At 48.6% G+C, this 27,225-nt stretch overlaps 1 protein-coding gene across 1 annotated transcript; it reads left to right on the forward strand.

Moving 5' to 3' along the window:
* The first annotated feature begins 1,044 nt into the window (after positions 1–1,044).
* LOC136612395 (zinc transporter ZIP1-like) lies at positions 1,045–24,179 on the forward strand. The gene is made up of 3 exons (XM_066592705.1): positions 1,045–1,368; positions 6,757–6,887; positions 22,482–24,179. The coding sequence occupies exons 1-3, from the start codon at positions 1,260–1,262 to the stop codon at positions 23,154–23,156; spliced, it is 915 nt and encodes a 304-aa protein (XP_066448802.1). The 5' UTR covers positions 1,045–1,259; the 3' UTR covers positions 23,157–24,179.
* The last annotated feature ends 3,046 nt before the right edge of the window (positions 24,180–27,225 follow it).

Below are 27,225 nucleotides of genomic sequence, written 5' to 3' on the forward strand. Positions count from 1 at the left end.
TAGTAAAAAAAACTCTATAGGTTTGGTGTCGTAGTAATCGTACTGACCCATAGAATAATGTCATTTTTGTTGCAGTTTGTGTGCCGTAGAAACAAGATGCACTGAAAGATGGTGGAATGGTGTGGGTTTTTTTTCCATTTTACTCCACTTAGAATTTTTTAAAATTTTTTCAGTACATTACATGGTACAGTAAATGGCACCATTTAAAAATACAACTCATCCCACAAAAAAGAAGCCTCATACAGCCACGTCGATGGATAAATAAAGGAGTTACGATTTTTTTTAAAGGTGGGAGGAGGAAAAAACGAAAGTGGAAAAAAAAGGGGCCGCGTCATTAAGGGGTTAAACATCCGAACAGCATCCGTGAACTCATCGTGGGGTCAGAATTGACGGCGGTACTTAATGGGTTAACAGGTCCGATCAGCAGCGTAACTGTATGCCATGTGTCATTAAGGGGTTAAAGTGAACGAGTCAATAATGATTTTTAGTCCTGCATAAAATGAACAACGAAAGAAAAGAGAACGACTATCGTTCATCGGCTGCGTTCACACTGAATTCCCTTGTTTGGCTTCATTGTCAATGATCATTCCGTGTAGAGCGGCCGTTAGCGGTACATTGTGACTGGCGTTCCTGGGCACTGGCACACGTGACTTGTGGGTAATTCTGGGCACTGATAAGACTATGGCTGCTGCACTGATTGCAGGCAATGACTGCTAGTATGAGCCGCCCCTCTAATCACTCCGCCGAGAAGATGTGACGCACTGACTGCCACCTCCACTGAAGGGGTTAATGCGAGCCCACATGACAAGATGGGAATTGTCAGCACTTCCCGCTACATCCCTCTGCGCTCCAGTCCCACAGCGCCCCCCCTCAGCACTTCACTCCTCCCCGCCCTCCGCGCCAAACTCCTCCCCTCATCACCTAACCCGCCCTGACTCCTCCCTCCAGCGTTCTATCTCCGCCTCATTCTGCTAAACAGAGCGCTTGTCTCCGCCCACATACTCCCTTATATGCATAGGTCAAGAGGGGGGGGGCTAGGGGATGCCGGCAGTCACATGGGAAAGTCCTGTAAATCTCGTCTGTAGGAGTGCAAGGCGGCACACGGGAGTTGCGGGATGTGCGGCCGCCGCGCCAGCGGGACACACCGACCTCACAGCCCCCTGCCCGCTGCGCTGTAGACACAACTAGCACTATATACGGCCCGAGTCCTGCCGGCTATCTCGAGTCTTGGTGTGTGATCGGGCTGTCAGGGCGGCACCATGGAGTACTTGCTGCAGGTGAAGCTGGGCTGTCTGTTCGGGCTGCTGCTGCTCACCCTCTTCTTCGGCTTGGTGCCGTCCAGGATGAAATGGTTCCAGGCTGGTAGAGGTGAGTTTTGTGGGCGCTGATGGTAGTGCCAGCCGCCATACAGTGACCTCCTATCCCTAGGTGTGCCCTGCAGGCTCCTATAGCGGTCACGTGTCCCGCGTGTGAGCTGCAGGCTGCGGCTGATCCCCCGGACCGCCATGGTTGTATATAGCTGCGCTTCTGCTTTCTGTGCACAGACCCGTGACAATCAGCCCCCCCCCCCCCCCTACTTTTTCAGATGTTTCCTTCTTTGCAAAAACTTCTAACCTGTCCTAACAGGTACCTGTACCAAAAACACCTGGGAGGGGGCGCTGCCTCTCAGCCAGAGGGCTTCACTGATTTTAATTATAAAAAGTAAATCTGTAATCCCTGTTTTTAACCCCTAAGGAACAGACCCTCCTTTAGAGGTTTTACCCATGTGGTGCTCTTAATGTGTTATTTTTTTTTTTTCTTCTTCCCATCAGCTACCAAAAATTATCTTTCCCTGACTTTTTTTTTTTTGCCTTTTTATTTTTTTCCTATTTTGTAGTTTTTTTTAATTACTATATTTACGCTAAAGTTTGGAAATGGGTTCCTCGTTTTTGTTTTGGATGTTTTGCTATACAATATCTATAGTTTCAGATTGCAGGGTGAACTCTGCAACTGTTTTGGTTGGCATTGGGTGGGTCACTTTAGTTATGTACGGCTTTTTGTTTTTAAAATTTATTTCTATACCTATTTTTTATTTCGCACCATCCATGTCCCTCATGATGCCATATAAGACCTCCGGGGTGCATTCACGTTTTTTTAAAATTTTTTCTCCACTGTAGCTGCATCCATAGGAGCCTCAGTTACAGGGGAAAACATCCCCCTGTAGTGACAATAGTCACAGCAGAGCTGATCAGGGTCTGCTAGGACTGCAGCTCTGCTGTGACAGGAAGCACCCGGCAGTCACGTTATCACAGGGTCAAATAGTGGAAGTAATACTTTCACTTTCCTTTTTAGTACCTAGCACTGATTGAGCGCTATGTACCAGGAAAAGAAGGCAGAAGCAGTTAAAAACTACTTCTCCCTTCTCAGGGTTCTCAGCTGTGTGACAGCCAAAGACCCGACCTGCTGCTTGATTGCAGCAGCAGAGGCTTTATTTAATCCCATGACATACATCTGCTGTTGGCTGGGATTAAAGCCCCAGACCAAGTACCGTATATTTACCACACTTGGTTCTTAAGGGGGTAAGGAGGAGTTTTGAGACTAACTTTTATTACCTGTCTGTATCTCACACATGCGCTTTTTACCGCAGCATTATGAACACTGCGATATATTGATTTCAATGGAGCCTTGCACACATGCGCTCGATTGCAGTGCTTCGAGCGCTGACCTCTTTTTGGCCGTGTTTAGTGCACCTCTTCCCCTCCCCAGCACAATGATGGGGTGCACTAAAACCCATTGTCAGACGCAGGAACCTGCATCCGAAAACAAAAGTGCAATTTTGGCAAAACACTGATCAAAATCGTGGCGTTTTACCGAGCGCATGTGAGAGTGGCCCAAGTCTGATCAATGGGGGGTCTTGCCACTGATCCTGAGAAAAGTGGTCTTCTGTCTCCCTTCTCTCACTACCAAGTTGCTTCTACCATCCGCAGTGACGTCATAATGAATGCAGCTGTGATCGAGTGTGTGCTGCTGCGCCATTCATTACAGTGGGGCTGATGGAAATAGCCGCGCGCATGCTTGACTGCTCCTGGCAGTCCTATTGAAAAAATCGCCTCACTGCGGGGGTACAGCGAGTCCTCAGGGAGGAAAGCGTGGGATTTTTATCACCTATATACTGCCCACTACACAGGGGTCAGAGCTAACTGTGCACACTCCACACCCCTTTATGTTGTGGTGCTGATAGTGGGCGCCCAATCAGCTGGGGTCCCAAATGGTAGATCCCAGCCAGGCCAGCTGAAGATGGCTCTCACATAGTATATTCCTGGATAACCCCTTTAATCTTGGTACTACCCCTTTAAATGTTCTGCTGCTCCAGCGTTCTCTCCAGTCCCATAAGGTCCTGCAATGCTCACGGTAGCACTCAATGGTGATGCCATCGCTGCAGAAGCTTTGAGGCCTGGGGTGATGGAGGCCGAACCAGCAGCGGGACATTTAAAGAGGTGAGTGAGGTTTTGTTTTTCTTGCAAATCTTTATTTGCTGCCTGCCTAATTTTCAAAAATCTTGGAAAACTGTGTGGCCATCTTAAAGGGGTTATCAGAAGCCTTTTTTTTTTTTTTTTCAAAGCTGCTCAGTGTCCTGTAGTAACATAAGAACACAACTCTTACAGCAAGGAACCAAGGTTTTGTTCCAGCTGCCCACTTATTTTGACTTGCAGGTGCAACATGAAAATGCCATGACACTAGGTCATGTGACCACTGTAGATAATCACTGACTCAAGGGAGCACATATCTGACTACAGTGGTCATATGGACCTGGTGTCAGTGACGTCATTACCAGCTCCCTGTACTCAGAAGCAGAGGACTGGAGACTGGGTGACTTTTGAGTGAAAGCTGTGGGGAAGGTGAGTATGTATTGTTACTGAACACTGAGCCACTCTTTGGAAAAAGTGACCCCTGATAATCCCTTTAAAGAGATTGTTAAAGTAATCATTTAATTTAGGTGATGCTCAAGCGGTGTTATCATAGCCTTATCAATCAGGTATGCCTTTTTATGTTTCAATGCATAGAAGAGAACATTGAGGCACTAAAGTAATGTTTCTAAGATGTTCCGTTTTATTGTTGTATAGTGTTGCAACCCTCATAAAATCAACAAGTCAGCAATTCAAAGTCTGTAGCAGGTGTGATACTTCTCTCTTAGTGAAACATTACAAAGGTTAATTATGACAAAACTGTATGCTTGTCGTCTGGGAACCCTGTCTTTTGTTCCACGTATGTCTTGCAATGAATCTGCAGTGTCTTGGAAAAACTCAGCAGATTATAAAACTGCAGCATGTAAATTAAGGCTGCAGAATTTAACCCTTGAAATACACGAGTTAAATCCTGCAGCAGATCCACAATTAAACAGTCAAATCCATCCTATATTAAATTTTGCCCCAAAAGTGGCACTAGGTCTTATTTTTTTGGGGGGGGGGGTAATCGAATACTTGCCTAGCAGACTCAGTCCAGGTCCCTCCCGCTTCTCTCCACAGCTCCGACACACTTACCTCAGTCCTCGGACACATCACTTCCTGGTTATGGGATTCATAAATCCCACCTCTAGGAAGCGATGGTTGTGACTGGTTCTTTGACAGTTGCTCAGCCAATGTGATGGCTGCGATTGGTTCTTCCACTGCTGCTTAGCCAATCAATGCAGTGCTGGATAAACCAATCAACGGCCATAACATTGCAGAAGCGGGATTTATGAATTGGCTGAGCTGTGGCCAATCACAGCCATTGCATTGATTCGTCCAGCACTGCATTGATTGACTGAGCAGCAGTCGAAGAACCAATCACAGCCATCGCTTCCTGGAGGTGGGATTTTTGTCCGAGCAGCTGAGGACTGTGGGTACTGCGCTGAATGTCTAGATAGCAGTTCCCACAATCCTCTCTTCATACAGTGCGGGCGTCAGCTGTTTAGAACAGCTGACACCCGTGGGCAATAGCCGTGTGCGGCCGATCGCGGCTATTAACCATTTAAATGCCGCTGTCGACGGTGAACGTCGTCCAAAAAAAAAAAAAGGAACACCAGAAATGCACTTTTTTTAGTTACCCTGTCTCCCAGAAAAAACGCAATAAAAAGCGATCAAAAAGTCGTTTGTATTCAGAATTGGTACTATCGGAAACTACAGAACATCCCGCAAAAAATGAGCCCTTGCTAAACTACGTCGACGGAAAAATAAAAGTTATTGTGCGCACAAAATGACCGCAGAAAATAATTGAAAAAAATTAATTGTCTTTGAAAAAAAGAGTATAGTTAAAAAAACGAAACAAGTTTGGTATCGTAGTAATCGTACCAACCCATAGAATAGTTATGTTGTTTTTGTTGCCGGTTGTGCAACGTAGAAACAAGACACACTAAAAATGGCGACATGTTGGGGTTTTTTTTCGTTTTACTCCACTTAGAATTTTTTAAAAGTTTTTCAGTACATTATATGGTACCTTAAATAACACCATTGAAAAACACAACTCGTCCTGCAAAAAACAAGCCCTCATACAGCGACGTCGATGGAGAAATAAAGGAGTTACGATTTTTTTAAAGGGGGTAGGAAAAAACGAAAATGGAAAAAGAAAAAGGGCCGCGTCATTAAGGGGTTAAATACCAATTATTTTTTTATGCAAAATAATCACTCAAACTGTCATTAGAGCTATCTTTGAGCTATTATCTGCTCGTGTAAATGGGCCTTAAAGTCGGAATATCTGAATTTTTTTTTTTTCAGTTGTCTAAACTTTCATAGTCCAGTGTGGCTCTTAATCTAAAATATACTTTTGTTTGACAGTAATGTTTGTCATTATGCACGAATGTTGCCAGATTTTATGGTTAATTATTAATGATGCGCAGGTTATATCTGTATCTTGTATTGAGTAATCCAGCTGTTAAATTTGAACACTTCTGGCTGTAGTCACTGCTGCATGTCTACACTTTTTGTTGCTTGTGCTCCACTTCCTGATTCATGAGGAGCAAATGTTTGTGTTTTTTTTTTTTTTTTTTTTTTTAATTAAGCAGTTGTGATGCAGTTATTGGAGACTGGCTGCCCCCTTTATAAGGACCCTTTTACACGGAAAGATTATCATTCAAATGAGTGAAAATGATTATTATTCAGTTTAAAGCAGCCAACAATCGAATGAATGACTATAAGTCATTCGCTTTACGTTTATTGTCCCTTTTTCTGCAGGCATAAAATTAATTGTTGGCTCGTTCACTAATCGTTCAGTTGTTCTGATTCACCTTTACAGTGAACGTGAATGACTGAATGGTTTCTTGTTTGAATGAGCCAACAATGTATCTGCTAGTATAAACAGGCTGCACAAGTAGACGATCAATCTGGTGCAAACTGACCCAGAGTACAAGCTGGCCTGACGTCAACTGATAATGATCTGTATTTTCTAACCTCTGATCGGCTTTTTTCTCCTGGGACATTTGTGTGCGTCCATACAGTTCTTCCCATACAGTTCTTCTGCAGTACCTACTGCACTGTATATGTAACATGATATGCCATTTACATAAATCACCACGTAGATGCTGATTTTGCCTGAAGCGAGATCGCCTAGCTAGGGGACCCCTCGACCATGTGCCTAAGTAGGGTTTATGGATAGTGGTTGTCATTGTGGGACAACCCTTTTAAGATGAGATATCTGTTGGGCAGACCATAGATTTATGAAATGCAATCCTGAAGTCTCCTGCATTGGTTGTTCTGGCTACTGACATTGCTTTTATTGACACGTAATGTCCTTCTTTTTCAGAAACGCAACAGATGTGTGTAAGCTTCATTAGCTGCATAGCGGGGGGCGTCTTCCTGGCCGCCTGTCTACTGGATATTATTCCTGACTTTCTAAGTGACATGAAGGAGGCAATGAAGGAGCAGCAAATAATAGTATGTGGAATTTGTGTCTTGTGTGTAGGATGTGATATTGTTTGTATTTATCTTTGACTTTGAAGAGAAATCACCACATACTAGTGTTTTAACCGCTCAAGCACCAAGGACCTAACTGTGCTCGGTACTGGGCTGTTGGTCACAGCTGAAAACCCAGAGGAGAAGGCAGAAGCAGTTTTTAACTGCTTCTGCCTTCTCCTTTGCAGGCTACATAGTGCTCAATGAGAACTATTTAGTGAAGAGAGAAAGCAGAAGTGTTAAGGGCCATTTACACTGGACGATTATAGTGCCAAATTTGTTTAAATGAACGAAAATGTGGGATAATTATGTTTAAATGCAATAACATTGTTCATTCACTTATCGTTATCACTGACTTTCAATCAGCATAAAAATCAAAAGCTCCACATTCAGTGCTTCGCATACAATGTGAAGTGCTGAGCAAGAAGCCAGCGGTGATCTAAAAGCTTTGCGCAAGAGCTATCAACCTTAGCAGTGACAGCGCTTGTGCAGTCATCTAGCTGTCAGTCTTCCCGTGTAAACCCAGCATATCTTCTACTATTTGACCCGGCGATCACGTGACCACGGGTGCTCCCTGTTACAGCAAAGCTGCAGGGTCCTAGCAGACCCTGATCAACTGTTAGTGACTACTGTCACTACAGAGGTTGTTTTTCCCTGTAACTAGGGCTCCTATGAATGCCCCAGCTACAGTGGGAAAGTGTGAAATTTGAAAAAACATGATTGACCACCAGAAGTCTTATGACATCATGGGAGACATAGATGTTAAAAAAAAGTTACAAAAGTGAAATACAGAATAAAATGTTAAAAAAAAAATCTAGATAGAAAATGATCCAGCCTAAACAATTGCTATGTGTCCTGTAATCTACAACTATAATAATTATATATAAAGGCATCAAACAAAATGAGGAACCCATTCTTGTTCTTTATTTTATTGTGTATATACTTATTTTAAAAATAAACCCTAAATTAAGTTTTGTTTTTTTTAAAGGTTTTTACCCTTAATAAAACTAAAAAGAAATATTAAAAAATAGCCCTGTATGTCACAGGAAAAAAACTGAAAAAAAAAAAGAAATTTGGTAGCGGAAGGAAAATACATTAGGCCAGTAAAACCACCAAAAATCCCTAACGTGTCTGTTCCTATGGGACCAAAACACCCCGGTCCTAAGGGATTAATAAGCTTAGAGTTAAACCTGTACAGGTTGCATAAGCAACTAGGTTTTGATTTTATGAGTTAAATGCTTTCTGCCACTTGGTTTCACTTTTGCCACTTGCATAAATTGAAAATAAACTGCAACCCAAAGCGTTTTACGTAAAACGCTTTGGGTTGATTAAAAAAAGTAAACTTATCAGTTTTTTGGGTTCATGCATTAGCTGACAGCTGGTACATATCTAGACAATGTGGCATGTACAGCTATCCAGCAATCAATCAACTTCATGCATACTGTTACTGGGGGATTCCTTCTCCCTTGTGTTGACACATTGATGCTGAGGAATGGGATTAACCTTCCCTGCAGTTTGCTTTGGGTGCTCTGCTTTCTTTTGTGATTCTCACCCCGCCCCTGTCCCTATCTACAACCTGTGATTTGCCATACCCCTCCCATATAACTTAGATTGTTCTCCTTTCCATATTCTGATCTGCCTTGTGCAACTTCCTCCTCTCTGCAGCTACCTAAAACACAGAGAAAGGAGGGAGAGACCCAATACAGCCTGGAACTGGTGCTCCGTTGTATCTATGTCAGATTCAGCAGAGCAGCCAGCTAGGTAAAGGTGTTACACACAGTCTGCAGCGGCAACATTGTAGGAAATTACTAAGGAAATACTGTGTAGCAAGTTTCTTTATTGTGCATTTAGTAGGCAAATTAACAAACGACAAAATGGATTTCCCTTCATCCATGGCAGCACAAGGACAGGAAATCTGCAGATATAACAGCCTCCCACACTTCTCAGTCACTTTCACCCCTTAGAGGATGCTAAAGGTTGTAAGTTGTGTGTGTTAAAAAAAAAAATTGTCACCTTGGCTCCCAAGAAAGTTGCAATAAAAAGTAATTAAAAACACTTGTGTATGTCACAATATCAATAAAATCTATACTGTGCCCCATAAGAGAGCCTCACACAATTCCATCAGTGGAAAGATAAAAATAGAAGGCTAACACAGTGCAGTTTGTATTTTAAATGTTTTGTAAAAGTGGTAGAGATGACCAAAACTATATATACTTGGTTGTATTTGGTATTGCTCTAAATCGCGCTGACTTGCAGAATAAAGTTGTAATTTAGCAGAGTGAACGTGTTAAAAATAAACCCAAAAAGGCTAAAAAATTTTTTCCAATCTATTCCGCAAAAATTTTCTCAGTTTCTCCATACATTATATAGTACTTAAAATTTTGCCCTTAAAAATACCACCTTGTAGAAATAAACCGTCACACAGCTATGTCTGTGGCAAAAGATAGTGATGGCTCTTAAAAGAGGTGATGATAAATAATAGTCTTCACCAAAAATGACTGACATGAGTTGACTGTATTAAAAAAAATACCCCCTGAAATTCAAATTACCTCGTTATCTAAATACAAGGATACTGTAGTATCCAACCAAGGGACGGCTATAGAATATGGTGCTGTGAGGCAGCTCAGAGAGATCTCGGAGCATTTGAATGATTGCCTTCGGGGCACTTGCTAGAGTTATACGTGCTACAATAGTAGCCCATTTTCTTAAGATGATTTCTCAAGTCATTCTAAAGCTTGGGAGAATAACAGTTTAAGTGATCATTTTGCATAAGCTGTTAATGCCCATTAGTAGCTTATTAGATTCATTTGAATGTAAATGAGCCTCCCTTCGCTGTGTGCAGATTACAGCAGGTGTTCTGTTATCTGCATACAGCCCATTTGTTCTGCTGCAGAACTGCAGCTGAAAACGTTATCGGCGCTCCCGTGGAGAACTTGGCGTGCCGTTCCTGCTATCAGCTACGTCGGCCGAACAGTGGGTTTTAAACACAACATAAAATAATCGTTCGGCCGAAATGCAAACTATGGTAGCATTTACACACAATGATTATCGCTCAAGACATCGTTTGAGCAAATCGTCCCACGTAAATGGGGCTTTAGTTTTGGTGATAGTTAATTCCTAGGTATGTTTATTCATCTCTCCACATATCTAGTGCTGTCACATTCCCTATAAAGAGAGCCGCAAGATTTGATGATCAAAGATCTAGAGGGGTGGAGGAGAATCTTTCCTGTACATAAATATGTTCTAAAAGGACAATGTTATAAAGGACAATTACCTGACCTGGGATAGACCACGCACAAATCAGTGTTGCTAATAATCTCCTTTTAGACATAAGTGCCAGATTCCCATTTGCCCGAGCAAATGAAGTGGTGATGTCATCAACAGCTCGTTCATGCTCGGGCAGCCTGGTTAGGTTGTAGGATTCGCCTTCAGAATCTTTCAGTTCTTGCTCAGGGTTTCACATTCCGATGAACGATCAGTGTTTAAACTGTATGAACCGACAGTGATTCTTATGCCAGTTGAAACTGAATGATAACTGAGAACCTCACGATTCTCATTCATCCAGTCACGGGCTTGCGTTTTAACTTACTGACTTACTATTCTTTCATTTGAACTATTTTGTGAGCAATCATTCTATCTAAACACACCATAAGTGTCTAAAAAGGCCACCTTGCCCTTTCACGTGGGATTCCTCAAGGATTCCATGAATAAGAAGTCTGAAAGCTTCCTTAACGGAGCCTGTGGTGTCAGGCGCAGCCTCGTTTAACTCCAGTATTGCAGCAACTTATACAGTTAGATCAGCTGGGCTCCCAACATATGTGGACGTCTTCATGGAGGCAAACTCTCCTTTTTTATTTCAAAGGTAGCAAATATTGTGGTTATTTATGCTGATGCAGTTAGCAACCTATACTACTTCCCTAACTAGTTCATCAAAGAGAACTCTGAAGAACTGGTCAGGAAATGTACCTGTAAAATCTAGAGTTTTTGGTTCCTTTATGGCCTTCAGAAAGCTGATGAGAGGTTCCTACCCCCATCCTCCCCCTCCTTCATCCTCCATTTTCAAAGATCCAGAAAGCTCTTTGGGTTCTACAACAGGGTGACGCGGCACGGAGCTGAAAATGGGAATGTAAGATTTTCTAAGGAAAGACAATAAGGGGCTCCTGTTTAGCATTCGTCTCACCGCTTCAAGTGAGGTGCAGTTGACAATGATGCCAGGAGCTATCCTGGGTGAAGGCAGAAAATAAGCTGCACTTCTATAAGTATTCCATAACTTTGTATAGTCGAGACGTTTTCAGGACTGAACTACTGGTGACCTCTCCAACAATTGATCGGAGACCCCACTGATCGCCAGGCTTGCGCACAGCTCTGCAAACTGCAATGGCCTGGGATGGTATTGCAGGCACAGTTCCCATTGAAGCAATGACCTATCCTGCTGATGCAGGTAATGGTTAAAGGGGTTGTCTCGCGAAATCAAGTGGGGTTATACACTTCTGTATGGCCATATTAATGCACTTTGTAATATACATCGTGCATTAAAGGAGATGTCCCGAGGCAGCAAGTGGGTCTATACACTTCTGTATGGCCATAATAATGCACTTTGTAATGTACATTGTGCATTAATTATGAGCCATACAGAAGTTATAAAAAGTTTTATACTTACCTGCTCCGTTGCTGGCGTCCTCGTCTCCATGGTGCCGACTAATTTTCGCCCTCCGATGGCCAAATTAGCCGCGCTTGCGCAGTCCGGGTCTTCTCCTCTTCTCTATGGGGCTCCGTGTAGCTCCGTGTAGCTCCGCCCCGTCACGTGCCGATTCCAGCCAATCAGGAGGCTGGAATCGGCAATGGACCGCACAGAAGCCCTGCGGTCCATGAAGACAGAGGATCCCGGCGGCCATCTTCAGCAGGTGAGTATGAAGACGCCGGACCGCCGGGATTCAGGTAAGCGCTGTGCGGGTGGTTTTTTAACCCCTGCATCGGGGTTGTCTCGCGCCGAACGGGGGGGGGGGGGGGGTTTAAAAAAAAAAAAACCCGTTTCGGCGCGGGACATCTCCTTTAAATATGAGCCATACAGAAGTTATTCACTTACCTGCTCCGTTGCTAGCGTCCTCGTCTCCATGGTTCCGTCTAAATTCGCTGGCAGCTTGCTTTTTTAGACGCGCTTGCGCAGTCCGGTCTTCTCCTTTCAGCACGAGCCGCTTCAGTGTGCTCCCCGCTACAGCTCTTCTGCGCATGCGCAGATGAGCTGTCACTGCTCGGGAGCGCGCTGGAGCGGCCATTCTGTACCATCCTCTGTTAGAGGAAGGTGCAGAGCCGCCCAGCTGTCCGGAGAAGCCGCCCAGCTTTCCTGCCGTCCTGGTAAGTGATGGGCCGGGGGGGCTGTCGCTGCGATGGGGGGGGCTGTCGCTGCGATGGGGGGGGCTGTCGCTGCGATGGGGGGGGCTGTCGCTGCGATGGGGGGGGGGCTGTCGCTGCGATGGGGGGGGGGCTGTCGCTGCGATGGGGGGGGGGCTGTCGCTGCGATGGGGGGGGGGCTGTCGCTGCGATGGGGGGGGGGCTGTCGCTGCGATGGGGGGGGGGGCTGTCGCTGCGATGGGGGGGGGGGCTGTCGCTGCGATGGGGGGGGGGCTGTCGCTGCGATGGGGGGGGGGCTGTCGCTGCGATGGGGGGGGGCTGTCGCTGCGATGGGGGGGGGCTGTCGCTGCGATTGGGGGGGGGGCTGTCGCTGCGATGGGGGGGGGGGCTGTCGCTGCGATGGGGGGGGGGCTGTCGCTGCGATGGGGGGGGGGGCTGTCGCTGCGATGGGGGGGGGGCTGTCGCTGCGATGGGGGGGGGGCTGTCGCTGCGATGGGGGGGGGGGGCTGTCGCTGCGATGGGGGGGGGGGGCTGTCGCTGCGATGGGGGGGGGGGGCTGTCGCTGCGATGGGGGGGGGGGGCTGTCGCTGCGATGGGGGGGGGGGGCTGTCGCTGCGATGGGGGGGGGGGGCTGTCGCTGCGATGGGGGGGGGGGGGCTGTCGCTGCGATGGGGGGGGGGCTGTCGCTGCGATGGGGGGGGGGCTGTCGCTGCGATGGGGGGGGGGCTGTCGCTGCGATGGGGGGGGGGGCTGTCGCTGCGATGGGGGGGGGGGCTGTCGCTGCGATGGGGGGGGGGCTGTCGCTGCGATGGGGGGGGGGGCTGTCGCTGCGATGGGGGGGGGGGCTGTCGCTGCGATGGGGGGGGGGGGCTGTCGCTGCGATGGGGGGGGGGGGGCTGTCGCTGCGATGGGGGGGGGGGGGCTGTCGCTGCGATGGGGGGGGGGGGCTGTCGCTGCGATGGGGGGGGGGGCTGTCGCTGCGATGGGGGGGGGGGGCTGTCGCTGCGATGGGGGGGGGGCTGTCGCTGCGATGGGGGGGGGGCTGTCGCTGCGATGGGGGGGGGGCTGTCGCTGCGATGGGGGGGGGGCTGTCGCTGCGATGGGGGGGGGGGGCTGTCGCTGCGATGGGGGGGGGGCTGTCGCTGCGATGGGGGGGGGGGCTGTCGCTGCGATGGGGGGGGGGGCTGTCGCTGCGATGGGGGGGGGGGCTGTCGCTGCGATGGGGGGGGGGGGCTGTCGCTGCGATGGGGGGGGGGGCTGTCGCTGCGATGGGGGGGGGGGGCTGTCGCTGCGATGGGGGGGGGGGGCTGTCGCTGCGATGGGGGGGGGGCTGTCGCTGCGATGGGGGGGGGGGGCTGTCGCTGCGATGGGGGGGGGGCGGCTGTCGCTGCGATGGGGGGGGGGCGGCTGTCGCTGCGATGGGGGGGGGGCGGCTGTCGCTGCGATGGGGGGGGGGCGGCTGTCGCTGCGATGGGGGGGGGCTCGGGAGCGCGCACGTCGGGCTGCAGCGAGCGAAGGGAAAAGAGCTGGCGGCCATCTTGGCAAAATTTTTATAAGTTGCTGAAACGCTGGAACTGTAAGTAGAAACCAGCTAGAAAAGTCATTTACAGGGGTAATTAGTAATGTTTGCTTAATTAGGGGGACTGGGCAAAAAAAAAAAATTCACTGCTTCCTCGAGACATCTCCTTTAAGTCCTGGAAACCCCCTGTAATCACTGAATTCTGCTTATATTTCAGATAGACTAACCAGTGTCTGCTGCAGGTGCCCAAAGTTAAAATAAATCTATATGGAGTACTTGGTTCCTGAAAGCAGTGCTGTACCACTGATCACACAATTGCAACACACCGTAGTTTTGTTAGTTCCCAAAGTACAAAGCACTTGTAGAAGGGGGAAATGATTGTATGCCAAGGGTGAATTCAATGGCGAAATCCCCATGTAACGTGTGCAAACATGTCCCTTGTCTTTTAGATATTCAGGCTAGTTCCCCGGTGTAGTATTTATGCTGTGTGAACTCCTACTAAATATGGCAGCTTAGGAGAGAACAGTCCAGCATTTCTGAGGCCCATCTTGGTAAGATTTTTCTCAGCGCACGATGCGCTGAATACAGTATGGACCACTATGGGCCTGGCCAGTGCCTTGTCAGCTGGGGTCCACACCACAAATGATCTGCCCTAAACAATTGGGCTGCCAGCAGTGACCTGCTGCAGGGGAGACGTATGTTGGCCCGCCAGCAGTGCCCTGCTGCGGGAGGGGGGCGTATGTTGGCCCGCCAGCAGTGCCCTGCTGCGGGAGGGGGGCGTATGTTGGCCCGCCAGCAGTGCCCTGCTGCGGGAGGGGGCGTATGTTGGCCCGCCAGCAGTGCCCTGCTGCGGGGGAGGGGCGTGTGTTGGCCCGCCGGCAGTGCCCTGCTGCGGGGGAGGGGCGTGTGTTGGCCCGCCGGCAGTGCCCTGCTGCGGGGGAGGGGCGTGTGTTGGCCCGCCGGCAGTGCCCTGCTGCGGGGGGAGGGGCGTGTGTTGGCCCGCCGGCAGTGCCCTGCTGCGGGGGGAGGGGTGTGTGTTGGCCCGCCGGCAGTGCCCTGCTGCGGGGGGAGGGGCGTGTGTTGGCCCGCCGGCAGTGCCCTGCTGCGGGGGGAGGGGCGTGTGTTGGCCCGCCGGCAGTGCCCTGCTGCGGGGGGAGGGGCGTGTGTTGGCCCGCCGGCAGTGCCCTGCTGCGGGGGGAGGGGCGTGTGTTGGCCCGCCGGCAGTGCCCTGCTGCGGGGGGAGGGGCGTGTGTTGGCCCGCCGGCAGTGCCCTGCTGCGGGGGGAGGGGCGTGTGTTGGCCCGCCGGCAGTGCCCTGCTGCGGGGGGAGGGGCGTGTGTTGGCCCGCCGGCAGTGCCCTGCTGCGGGGGGAGGGGCGTGTGTTGGCCCGCCGGCAGTGCCCTGCTGCGGGGGGAGGGGCGTGTGTTGGCCCGCCGGCAGTGCCCTGCTGCAGGGGAGGGGTGTGTGTTGGGCCGCCGGCAGTGCTCTGCTGTGGGAGGGGATGGGGGGGGCGGTACTCCGCTGCTGGGGGTGTGATTTTTGCAGTCACTTGTCTTTTCACAAGTCTAGTCAGACAGTACTGGTTGTGATCATTAAGCAGCTGTGGGCGACCACTGAAATTTCCACTGTGGGTGATAATGCCTTATAATGTATTCCTGGTACACACGGACACTGTGGATTGAGAAATGGTAAATGCTATTGCAATTTGAAAATGGAATGTCCCATCTGTTTGGCACTGCCATGCCTTGTTCGAACTCCATCACCTTGCCACGAGCATACTGGCTGCTGTTCAACCTCCCTCACCAGATAACCCCTCACACCTTGTACAGGTGTGACCATTCCCAAGTGTCACCTGAGAACACCACTTCATCATCAATTTACTTATTGCTATCCTGTAATCTTTAGCATGCCTGTGTATGTCTTATAAAGTTTTTTTTTCCCGGCGTCATCCTGACGGCATACCTGGAGGTTGCACCTTGACCTTGTAGGGACAGGAAGCAAGAGACTTCAAAAGGCTCTTCCTGCCTCCCATTCTCCAGTGCTTCCTGTCCCTACAAGGACATGCAAGAGGAGCTCCCTCCAGGGAGCTGCAGGATGACAGCTGGGGGAATGGTCCACAGGGCTGTTTCCCCCCTCACCTTTCTTCCAGAGCAGGCTGACTGTAGGGATTGACGGTCCACAGGGCTGCTTCCCTTCTCATCTCCCTTCGGGGTGTCAGCGCGGTCCGGGAGCACGGCGGGCCACAGGTCTGACCGCCCGGGGTTCACCACCGCAGCGGTCGGAGCGGCGGACCAGAGGTCCTTGAGTCCCCTCCTTCCTCTTCCACAGCTCGGCGCAGTTTTCAGCCGGGGAGAGCGGCGGGCCATAGGCTCAGATGCCTCTCTCCTCCAGGCATGCCGGCGCGGCGTCGGGTGGCGGAGCCAATGACGCGGCGTGACGCAGTGCCGTCAGACGCCGTCAGCTGACCCGGAACAGCGGGAGATTTAAAAATGGAGACCCCTCGGCAAGCTTCCACTGACAGCACACCTTCAGAGAAGGATTTATTTGTCTAATCTGGTTCTGTCTGTGGTTTCTGCATCATGACTACAAAGGAACCAGAGATGGAAGCCCTGCAAACTGTAAGTGTTACTTGTTGCAGGGATGTTATGCTCAGGGATTTAGCATTGTGTGGGGGTTTTTTCCTTATGTGCATGCATATATCTTTGCAGGACAGGGAATCCACCCGGTCTAAACAGGACCTTAAGAAAAAACACAGGAAATACGCCCTGTGTCTTAAAAAACTGGACGAGGCGTATAAAAAACCGCTATGCCCTGATTGTACCTCCAAGATTCTTACGGATGAACAGGCTGCATTCAGGGAAGATGGCCACATACCGCTAACGAGCTCAGAGTCTGAGCAATCCCTGGGCGACTTGTCAGATGGCAAACTCTTTGACCGTCCCCCTGACGCCAGGGATGAGAATAAAAAGTACTATTTCTCATCTGGGGACCTGGATGACCTGATCAAAGCAGTCAGGGATACGATGAAGGTCGAGGATGTGGTCGAGCCAAGGTCCGTACAGGACGACATGTTTGGCGGGCTCAGACCAAGGAACCGCATCGTGTTTCCGGTTAATGATACCCTGAAGAAAGTAATCACGGATGAGTGGGCTTGCGCGGACCAACACCTCTATTTGTCCCGCGAATATAAAGAGAGACTCCGCTTTGCGGAGAAAGACGTGAGCATCTACGAGGAGGTCCCCAAGGTGGACGCACAGGTGGCCAGAATGGCCAAAAAGACAGCCCTACCATTCGAGGACTCCTCTCATCTTTATGACCCGATGGACAACAGGGTTGACGCCTTGATGGAACGGGCCTGGCAAACAACGGCCTATACGCTGGAGTCCAATATCGCAGCGACTTCTGTGGCGAGGTCGATGTTCCTCTGGTTGGGGGAACTCGACGACCAGATTAAACAGAAGGCCCCTAGAGATGCGTTACTGGAATGCATGCCTCTACTTAGATCAGCAACAGGCTTCCTGGCAGACGCATCTGCCGAATCTATGAGGCTGGCGGCCAGAAGCGCCGCATTGTCTAACATGGCCAGGCGGGCGGTCTGGCTGAAAACGTGGAAAGCAGATACGGCCTCCAAAGGAAGGCTGTGTAATATCCCTTTTCATGGCCAGCACATCTTTGGCGCGAACTTGGAGGAGATCCTAAAAAGAGCTACCGACAAGACCCACAGTTTCCCGGACCAAGCAAGAACGGGATTTCCCCACAAATGTCAGCCATTCTTCAAGCCATACCGAGGCAAAGGAAAGACGGGGCGCTGGTCCTACCCCAAAGGAGGCAGTGGTAAGATAAAAACAACCCCTTCCCCTGTAGGCGAGTACCAGGTGGGGGGCAGACTATTGAACTTTTCCCTGGAATGGTAGGGGATTACAGACAACCCGTGGGTCCTGCAGCTCATAGCCCAAGGGTACAGAATAGAATTCTTCACCCGGCCCCCCAGTAATTTCAGAGTCACCCCCACGCAATCCCCTGCCCTGCAGGATATCTTTAAAAATGAAATTTCTAAGCTGCTACAGATGGGGGCGGTAGTCCGGGTCCCCGCAGTAGAACAGGGCTTGGGGTTCTACTCACCCCTATTTCTGATTAAAAAACCGAACGGCAGTTTTCGGATGATCCTTAAACAGAAGGGCCTGAACAGGTTTATTACCTACAAAAGGTTTAAGATGGAAACTGTCAGGTCTGCAGTAACTCTGATCAAAAGAGGGGACTTTATGAGTACCGTCGATCTAAAGGACGCGCACTACCACATCCCAGTCCTTCCGGAACATCACACGTACCTGCGGTTTGCCATCAGGATGGGCAGCCGTGTACACCATTTTCAATTCCAGTGCCTACCCTTCGGAATTTCAACGGCACCCAGGATATTCTCTAAAATAGTGGCAGAGATGGTGGCGCATCTCCATGTGGCAGGCATAAACATCGTCCCATACCTGGACAATTTCCTGGTAATTGCATCCTCGCCGAAGATCCTCAAAGAGGATACCAGCCGAGTCCTCTCCCTATTTCAGAGACTGGGGTGGATAGTTAACTTCCCTAAATCTAGTCTTCTCCCCGAGACGCGAAAGACCTTCCTGAGGGTACAGATAGACTCAGTGTCTCAGACCTTGTCTTTGCCTCCACCCAGGCAGGAAAACCTTAGGCTGGCAGCACAGAAATGCGGCCAGAAGAAACAAGTAATGATTAGGGACGCAATGAGGCTCCTGGGCCTCATGACCTCCTGTATCGGCATTATTCCTTGGGCTCAGGCGCACTCAAGAACGCTAGAGAGAGCCACCCTGGGCAACTGGGACGGGGCAACAACCTCTCTGGACAGCAGACTGCCCGTGTCATTATCGGTCACAAGGTCCCTCCGCTGGTGGCGGTCAACTGGCAACCTAGAGGCGTAGTCCCCATGGGTGGCAGAGCCCTTCATCTCCATAGTCACCGACGCAAGCCAGTCTGGCTGGGGAGCGCAAGTGGGGCAGCGTTTGCTCCAGGGCAAATGGGGTCCGACATTGCGTGCCCAGACCTCAAATTTCAGAGAGCTTAGGGCCATCTGGGAGGCGCTTCACAGAGCTCAGGATATCCTAAAGAAGAGACATGTTAAAGGGGTTGTCCCGCGCTGAAACAGGTTTTTTTTTTTATTCAATAGGCCCCCCGTTCGGCGCGAGACAAACCCAATGCATGTGTTAAAAAAAAAAAAGTTTAGTACTTACCCGAATCCCTGCGCTGCGGCGACTTCTTCCTTACCTTAGTAAGATGGCCGCCGGGATCTTCACCCACGATGCACCGCGGGCCTTCTCCCATGGTGCACCGTGGGCTCTGTGCGGTCCATTGCCGATTCCAGCCTCCTGATTGGCTGGAATCGGCACACGTGACGGGGCGGAGCTACGAGGACCAGCTCTCCGGCACGAGCGGCCCCATTCACCAGGGAGAAGACCGGACTGCGCAAGCACGTCTAAACGGGCGATTAGACGGCACCATGGAGACGAGGACGCTAGCAACGGAACAGGTAAGTGAATAACTTCTGTATGGCTCATATTTAATGCATGATGTACATTACAAGTGCATTAATATGGCCATACAGAAGTGTATAACCCCACTTGCTTTCGCGGGACAACCCCTTTAAGATCTTCTCTGATAACGTGACCGCCGTTTCACTTATTTGCCACCGGGGAGGTACCAGAAACTTTCACCTGCTGAAATTAACAGCCCGGATCTTCCGATGGGCCGAGTCCACGGTACAGTCCCTGACAGCGGTCCATCTCAAAGGATCCCAGAACCTGACAGACGACTTTCTCAGTCGAAGACTCCTAGACCCCGGGGAATGATCTTTGAATCAAGAGGAATTTCGTCTCATTACAGAAACCTGGGGCAGTCCACAGGTGGACCTGTTTGCGAGCAGCAAAAATTCAAAATGCCCCACCTATTTTTCCCTAGATCCTGGATGAAGGCAGAAAATAAGCTGCACTTCTATAAGTATTCCATAACTTTGTATAGTCGAGGCGTTTTCAGGACTGAACTACTGGTGACCTCTCCAACAATTGATCAGCAGGGGTCTGCCATCGGAGACCCCACTGATCGCCAGGCTTGCGCACAGCTCTGCAAACTGCAATGGCCTGGGATGGTATTGCAGGCACAGTTCCCATTGAAGCAATGACCTATCCTGCTGATGCAGGTAATGGTTAAGTCCTGGAAACCCCCTGTAATCACTGAATTCTGCTTATATTTCAGATAGACTAACCAGTGTCTGCTGCAGGTGCCCAAAGTTAAAATAAATCTATATGGAGTACTTGGTTCCTGAAAACACTGCTGTACCACTGATCACACAATTGCAACACACCCTAGTTTTGTTAGTTCCCAAAGTACAAAGCACTTGTAGAAGGGGGAAATGATTGTATGCCAAGGGTGAATTCAATGGCGAAATCCCCATGTAACGCGTGCAAACATGTCCCTTGTCTTTTAGATATTCAGGCTAGTTCCCCGGTGTAGTATTTATGCTGTGTGAACTCCTACTAAATATGGCAGCTTAGGAGAGAACAGTCCAGCATTTCTGAGGCCCATCTTGGTAAGATTTTTCTCAGCGCACAATGCGCTGAATACAGTATGGACCACTATGGGCCTGGCCAGTGCCTTGTCAGCTGGGGTCCACACCACAAATGATCTGCCCTAAACAATTGGGCTGCCAGCAGTGACCTGCTGCAGGGGAGACGTATGTTGGCCCGCCGGCAGTGCCCTGCTGCGGGGGTAGGGGCGTATGTTGGCCCGCCGGCAGTGCCCTGCTGCGGGGGTAGGGGCGTATGTTGGCCCGCCGGCAGTGCCCTGCTGCGGGGGTAGGGGCGTGTGTTGGCCCGCCAGCAGTGCCCTGCTGCGCGGGTAGGGGCGTGTGTTGGCCCGCCGGCAGTGCCCTGCTGCGCGGGTAGGGTCGTGTTGGCCCGCCGGCAGTGCCCTGCTGCGGGGGGAGGGGCGTGTGTTGGCCCGCTGGCAGTGCCCTGCTGCGGGGGGAGGGGCGTGTGTTGGCCCGCCGGCAGTGCCCTGCTGCGGGGGGAGGGGCGTGTGTTGGCCCGCCGGCAGTGCCCTGCTGCGGGGGGAGGGGCGTGTGTTGGCCCGCCGGCAGTGCCCTGCTGCGGGGGGAGGGGCGTGTGTTGGCCCGCCGGCAGTGCCCTGCTGCGGGGGGAGGGGCGTGTGTTGGCCCGCCGGCAGTGCCCTGCTGCGGGGGGAGGGGCGTGTGTTGGCCCGCCGGCAGTGCCCTGCTGCGGGGGGAGGGGCGTGTGTTGGCCCGCCGCCAGTGCCCTGCTGCAGGGGAGGGGTGTGTGTTGGCCCGCCGCCAGTGCTCTGCTGTGGGAGGGGATGGGGGGGCGGTACTCCGCTGCTGTATTTCCCTCCCGAAATTCACATGTTTATAATTACGTTTATGCGGGTACGAATCTGTAGCCGGAAGCTCCTATGTCGGACATTCTTTTTGTGCGGAAAATTTGTGCATATTCTCCTTGGTTTAAGTTCGGGTAAGCTACCCTTTCTTGCTTATGTTCAAAAGGAATTAACCATGTTTTTGTTTCGGAGCAAAGAAATATCTTCCATGGTTAACCGTGACATGTCCATGTAAGTAATTTAGAAGACACTGGAGAATGGGAGGCGGGAGGAGCCTTTTGAAGTCTCTTGCTTCCTGTCCCTACAAGGTCAAGGTGCAACCTTCAGGTATGCTGTCAGGATGACTCGGAAAAAAAGGAATTTTCGGTGAGAAATTCACTCCTTTTTTCCCTCCTCTCCCAATAAGAACTTTACTTCTAACTTAACAATAAGCTGGCGTACTTTTGCATATTTTGTCAATGCATAGAAATATACACCAGTGCCTCAATTGGTACATATTGAGTACTCTGTAATTGGCATACACATGAGACAGCCCTAGAAATCTTTGTTATTTCCAAGACTGTCAACATCTGAAATGCTCCACCTTTTCTAGTCTGATGGCAAGATTGAACCAGTCTCAAGGGCCAAAATAATAGTGAAAGGTGTATTGCCATCTATTTGCCAGGTTGAAAGTATGCACCATAATAGTATATGCCATGTCTAGGGCTCCCATTTTCTTGGGAGAATGGGGGGGGGGGGTGATCCTCCCATAATTAGCACTTCATAGAGGAGACCACCATGCATGTGGCTCTCCATTGTCCTCGAGTTGTAAATGCTGCAGAATTCCCACTTTTTCAAAATCCTCCTTTATAGCAGTAGCAAAGTGGGTGAGATGGAAACAAATCTCATCCATATGCTGCAGAGCAAATACACAATCTGCTGCGGCATTGACCTGTGGGGTGGATTCTAAATCTGCAGTATGTCAATTTATGCTGAGGATTTTTAATGTGGATTTCTTCCTTTTATTTTTGACATGCAATCCACATCAAAAACTGCAACAGTTGGTAAAATTTCTCACTCCAGTAACACTAGTGTTGTCTAAAAAGAGCTGTTTGAAAAATTCATTTTGGGCTTATGTGGCTAAAGCCTATAACTTGTCTATTCCTGTATTAAAGGAACATTTCCACTAAAAGGGTGGTATTACAATGTGCGACTTGCAGGAAAATGCTGATACTTGTTTTTTTCTTGTCACCTTCTCTCAAACGCAAAGAATGTTACTTCTCTGCTCTGATACATCTTGTCTTTTATCTCCCATTCCATCTGCAGACAGATTTCCCTCTGCCGGAATTCATCCTGGGTATTGGAGTCCTGGTGGTCCTGATTGTAGAGCGTATTGTCCTGGAATGCAGTAGTGGGTTGACTGAAGAGAACACCCCTCTTTTATCTAGTACTGCAAACTCTCCCGCTGTTCAGGAACATTTCCACAACCACTCGCACAGACACAACGACGTAGAACATGCAAGGCGCCACTTCCATGTGGATTTCAATGCTCACTCATCCTTCCGCTCCTTTATTCTCATCCTTTCCTTGTCTCTGCACTCCATCTTTGAGGGAATTGCCATTGGGCTACAGAATAGCCAGTCGGAGGTCCTACAGATAGCGGTTGCTATTCTTATCCATAAGAGTATAATTGCTGTGAGTCTATCGCTGCTATTGATGCAGAGCAATGTGAAAGTTAAGTGGTTTGTACTCTCCATTGTCATGTTTGCACTAATGTCACCCATTGGCATAGGTATAGGGATTGGAGTAATGCAAACACAAAGCGCTGAAGGAAGTCTTGTTCAAGCTGTTCTTGAAGGTTTAGCTGCTGGGACCTTTGTCTACATAACGTTCCTGGAGATTTTACCCCATGAACTTAACTCGAACAAATGGCGCCTGCCTAAAGTCATATTCATTGTGCTGGGATTCTCTGGTATGGCAGGCCTGAGATTTTTAGGGTGAAAATAATCCGTTTGTTTTGGGGTTCTTTTTGCCAACTTTTCTGGCAACCTCTGTTTACACGAAAGACTAGAGGAAAGGAACGATTTTAATTTTTTAATATATTTTTTTTGCACTGAAAATTGATTTCTTTACTATTGGACTTTTGCAAATATTTTTTTGCCTCCCATCTAACATTTAACGGACTCCCACAGGAGAACTGTGAAAACCTTTGTATAGTTGCATCTTCAACAAACTAATCATGGACACGAATTGTGCTATATTTTGATAGCTTTAACATTTAATTTTTGGATATTAAGATTGTTTTTTGCTTTTTTAAATCTGACAAGTGTTTTAGCCAATCCTGAGTTCACACGAAAAAATCATTAGTCACTTATTTCATGATTTTAATGGGTTTTTTTGGAACATGACATTGATGGCTGTGAAGAAAGAAGACCCTTGCACTCAAAGACCAAATGTGTGAGGTCTTTTATTCAGCTGCACATCATGATCGTGGTGAATTAACACCTCACATTTGGACTTTATTTTCGACAACTGCTTTCGCCTTCTATTCTGCTAGTTATCCCAAAACTGGCACAACTCCTATACATCCCCCTCTTACTGATGGCGCTGATGATTTCACTTGCTATCCATAAGATGGGCCCAGCAATGTGTATTCGGTCGATGCTCAACCCTTGGGACCTTCCCCAGTTAGTAAAGAGTCCATGGCCTTGCCATGCTGTGATGAAGAATATGGATGTTAATGTAGCAATGTGTAATAGCCAACCAAACTCCATTGGCCCTCAAGCTATCTTGCGAAGATGGGCCGGTAGTGTCATATCCAGGAACAGACCTTTAATAAGCCCATTGCCGTTACCTGCACTTTATAAAAGGACAGTTGCTAAAAAAAATAAACCGTTACTAAATTCTCTTCCTATTATGTTTAGCCATAATCTGTGTTTTATGTTAAATCTTCCTGTTATGCTGTATAATGTACACTACTCTATATTTCTGGCCTTTGTCAGGGTGAAAAAAAGTTTGAAGCTCCCTGTTGTCCTATGCATTCTTTAGGCAAATACCCTGATGGTTAAAGATATTCTTGACAATAACATGAGAAGGTTCCATTCAGATCTCCTTTTCTTGCTCCGTCCAGGGGTCCTGGTGTCACTGAATGGAACGTGTCTTGCTCAGAAGATCTGTGTTTCGGCAGGTTTCTGTTCGCTTCCAGCATTCTGTGGTTAAGATAAGTTCCATCTGATGGAAGCTCCTGGCCAGAGCAAAAAAAAACCATTTGAATGGAGCCTCCGGTATTACTATTTCTGCTATTCCTCTGACTTATACATAACCATGATTTTAACAGGTAAAGTGTACAGATAATTTTATCTAAATCAAATTCTTACTTTTGGGCTACATGGACACTGAAAAAGTTGCGCCTAATAATCTTCGATGCAACTCTGATTGGACAACATACTTTAACATGCTTGATTGTCATCCAAAAATTGGACAAAAATAGGAAATGAATACTTAACAAAAAAAATATGCAGCAAGTAAATACTCATTCAAAAAAAGGGTCCTCTATTGGGCCGGAAAATTAGCTGAAAAACACATCTCGATGTGCGTACCCTAAAGCTGGCTTAACGAGTATTTTGCACTGGTATTACTGATGACTCTCTAGGCCCAACTCTGGTTCTACTGCCCTGAACTTGCAGTATTCTAAATGCATATAGTGATGTGAGTTTGGGTCAGTAGATCCTAGGTGACACCAGGCTACTTGTCCATAATACTCTCTTGAAAAACCACCCCAACTATCATTTTTAAATTTTTTTTTAACAAATTAAAGCTGAATCATAAAACCTTTTTTTATTTTTGGATTAAAAACAAAACATTCTTTCGTCTTTACATGACTATGGGAGCTGCTTTCTTGTCTGATGCACAGAGGTCATTCAGGGAGTGGGGAAGAGAAGCTGTAACCACCACCTATGGCCAATGCTGGATTGTGACGTTGATATAAGATTACAATATCGGAGTAAAAGAATAACTTATTGTGGAAAACTGACCCCTTGAAGGGAGGCTCTAGTACCCTGTTGTACCACCTCTAGCTTGGATACAAGATGTGTTACAGGTGGGCATGGAGGCTCCAGTACACTGTTGTACCACCTCTAGCTTGGATACAAGATGTGATATTTGGGGTGGGGTGGGGATGGAGGCTCTAGTATCCTGTTGTAGAACTGCTAGCTTGGATACAAGATGTGATGCAAGCATGAAGGCGCTAGTATCCTGTTGTACCACCTCTAGCTTGGATACAAGATGTTATACGGGTGGACATGGAGGCATACACGTTCCATATCGTATCCTGTGACAGATCTATCTCTTTGCTGTAACTAAGCCTCTAAATCATGAAAACACATAGGCTGCCAAAGTTGGCATCCCAGCCGGTCTTATACATGTTCTCTTGGTAATAAAGCTGGTGATTGGGCAGCCACAGAAATGTGGCAATGCTGTGGAGGCTCCTGTGAGTCCCCTTGTGGGTGCAGGCAACCACTACCCTGCTGGAACATAGCTCTTGGAAGCTGACATGAGAGGAACACATGTGTCTGCAGGATGTCCTGAACATATCACTGAGCTGTTATTTTCCCTCATACCACTAGTGGGGGTGACTGACTGTTATGTGATGGCTCTCCAGACCATCACAGCAGCACGGGGCGGCAGTGTGCCACTGAACAGCAAAGGCAGGATTGAGGCACTTACCCTGAGGTCTCCAAACACTGCTGTCCTCATTGCCTAAACTAAACCTGGATTGGTCACTGAAGTCAACCTGGTTGCACTCAGTAGCAGTTCAGTTTCATCATTCATGACAAGACTGAAAGCTGAGGTGATTGAGGGGGGTGGGTGTCAAAGATAGTACACATAATGAGCACCTAGCATGGTTCCAACAGACACAGGGGTGTAACAATGGTGCCACCTATCTCTGGATTGCGCATAACTAAACAGTTGGAGCTGCTTGTCAGATGTGCCTCTCTACTGGTAATCTGTTGAGGTGTCCTGAGCCTGCTCACTTTGTGTGCCCTCACACATCTACTGGTCCCAACACCTCCTAACACTCTGGTCAGAATAACCTAGATGCGGGCAATTCATTGATACAATTATCCAGGTTCTCTCATTCCAATAATGCACCCCCTCTCAGACTCTGTTTACTGGGTGAAATCTTTGATATCATTTTAGAAGCATGTCTAGTGGTCAACAGATTGTACACAAGTGGAAAAAGGTGACAACTACACACAATTAGCTTCTGAGATCTCCTTTTTAGGACAATGGTGAAACTACTTCCTTACAGGTGATGCAATATTGCATCAGTAGCTGGTGCGATATTGCTGCATTTTCTTGCGGTAATAGCGTATTGCTATATAATCGCACAACTTTGTAGCGCTCTTGCTAAGTTGTTTTTTTTTTTCTTTTTTTTTATTGGTGGTGATGGGGGGACGACTTAAAATATAAGCCATAGCACAAAAATAAACGTTCTAATGGTTCAAATTCCCAGCCTCCAGGAAGCACTGGCTGTGATGGGCTGAGCCATGGCGCTATAGAACCAATCGGCCATTCAATGAACGGCTGTCATTGGTTTATTAAGTGCTGACTCTGATTGGTTCTATAGCGCCATGGCTCAGCCAATCACAGCCAGTGCTGCATGGAGGTGGGTCATTTGCATCCCTGACCAGGAAGCGCTGAGAGAATACTCCAAGCAAGCGCTGGGAACCTGCAAAGAAGACGCGGCGGAGTGAAGAGCGGCTGTTAGGTGATGTATTTGTCTTTTTTTTTTTGTAGCTAGGGCTTATTTTAGGGCTTTTACAGTAGGATTTCCTACTGTAAAAATTGCATCACACTGCACGAAAACCGCACTTTCATATGATGCAACAAAGGAAGGTATGGGCTTCAAAACATCGCAGAGTGCAGTAATATTTAGTAACCCGCGATTTTTTTCTTGCAATGTCGCAGTCTACAAAACATCGCTAATGTGAAGGTACCCATAGGAAAGCATGGGCTTCACATACATGCAATTTGTAGCACTGTTGCATTGTGAGAAAAATCGCACGAT

This window comes from Eleutherodactylus coqui, chromosome 2, assembly GCF_035609145.1.
Source record: "Eleutherodactylus coqui strain aEleCoq1 chromosome 2, aEleCoq1.hap1, whole genome shotgun sequence".
In the NCBI taxonomy this organism is placed as follows: Eukaryota; Metazoa; Chordata; class Amphibia; order Anura; family Eleutherodactylidae; genus Eleutherodactylus; species Eleutherodactylus coqui.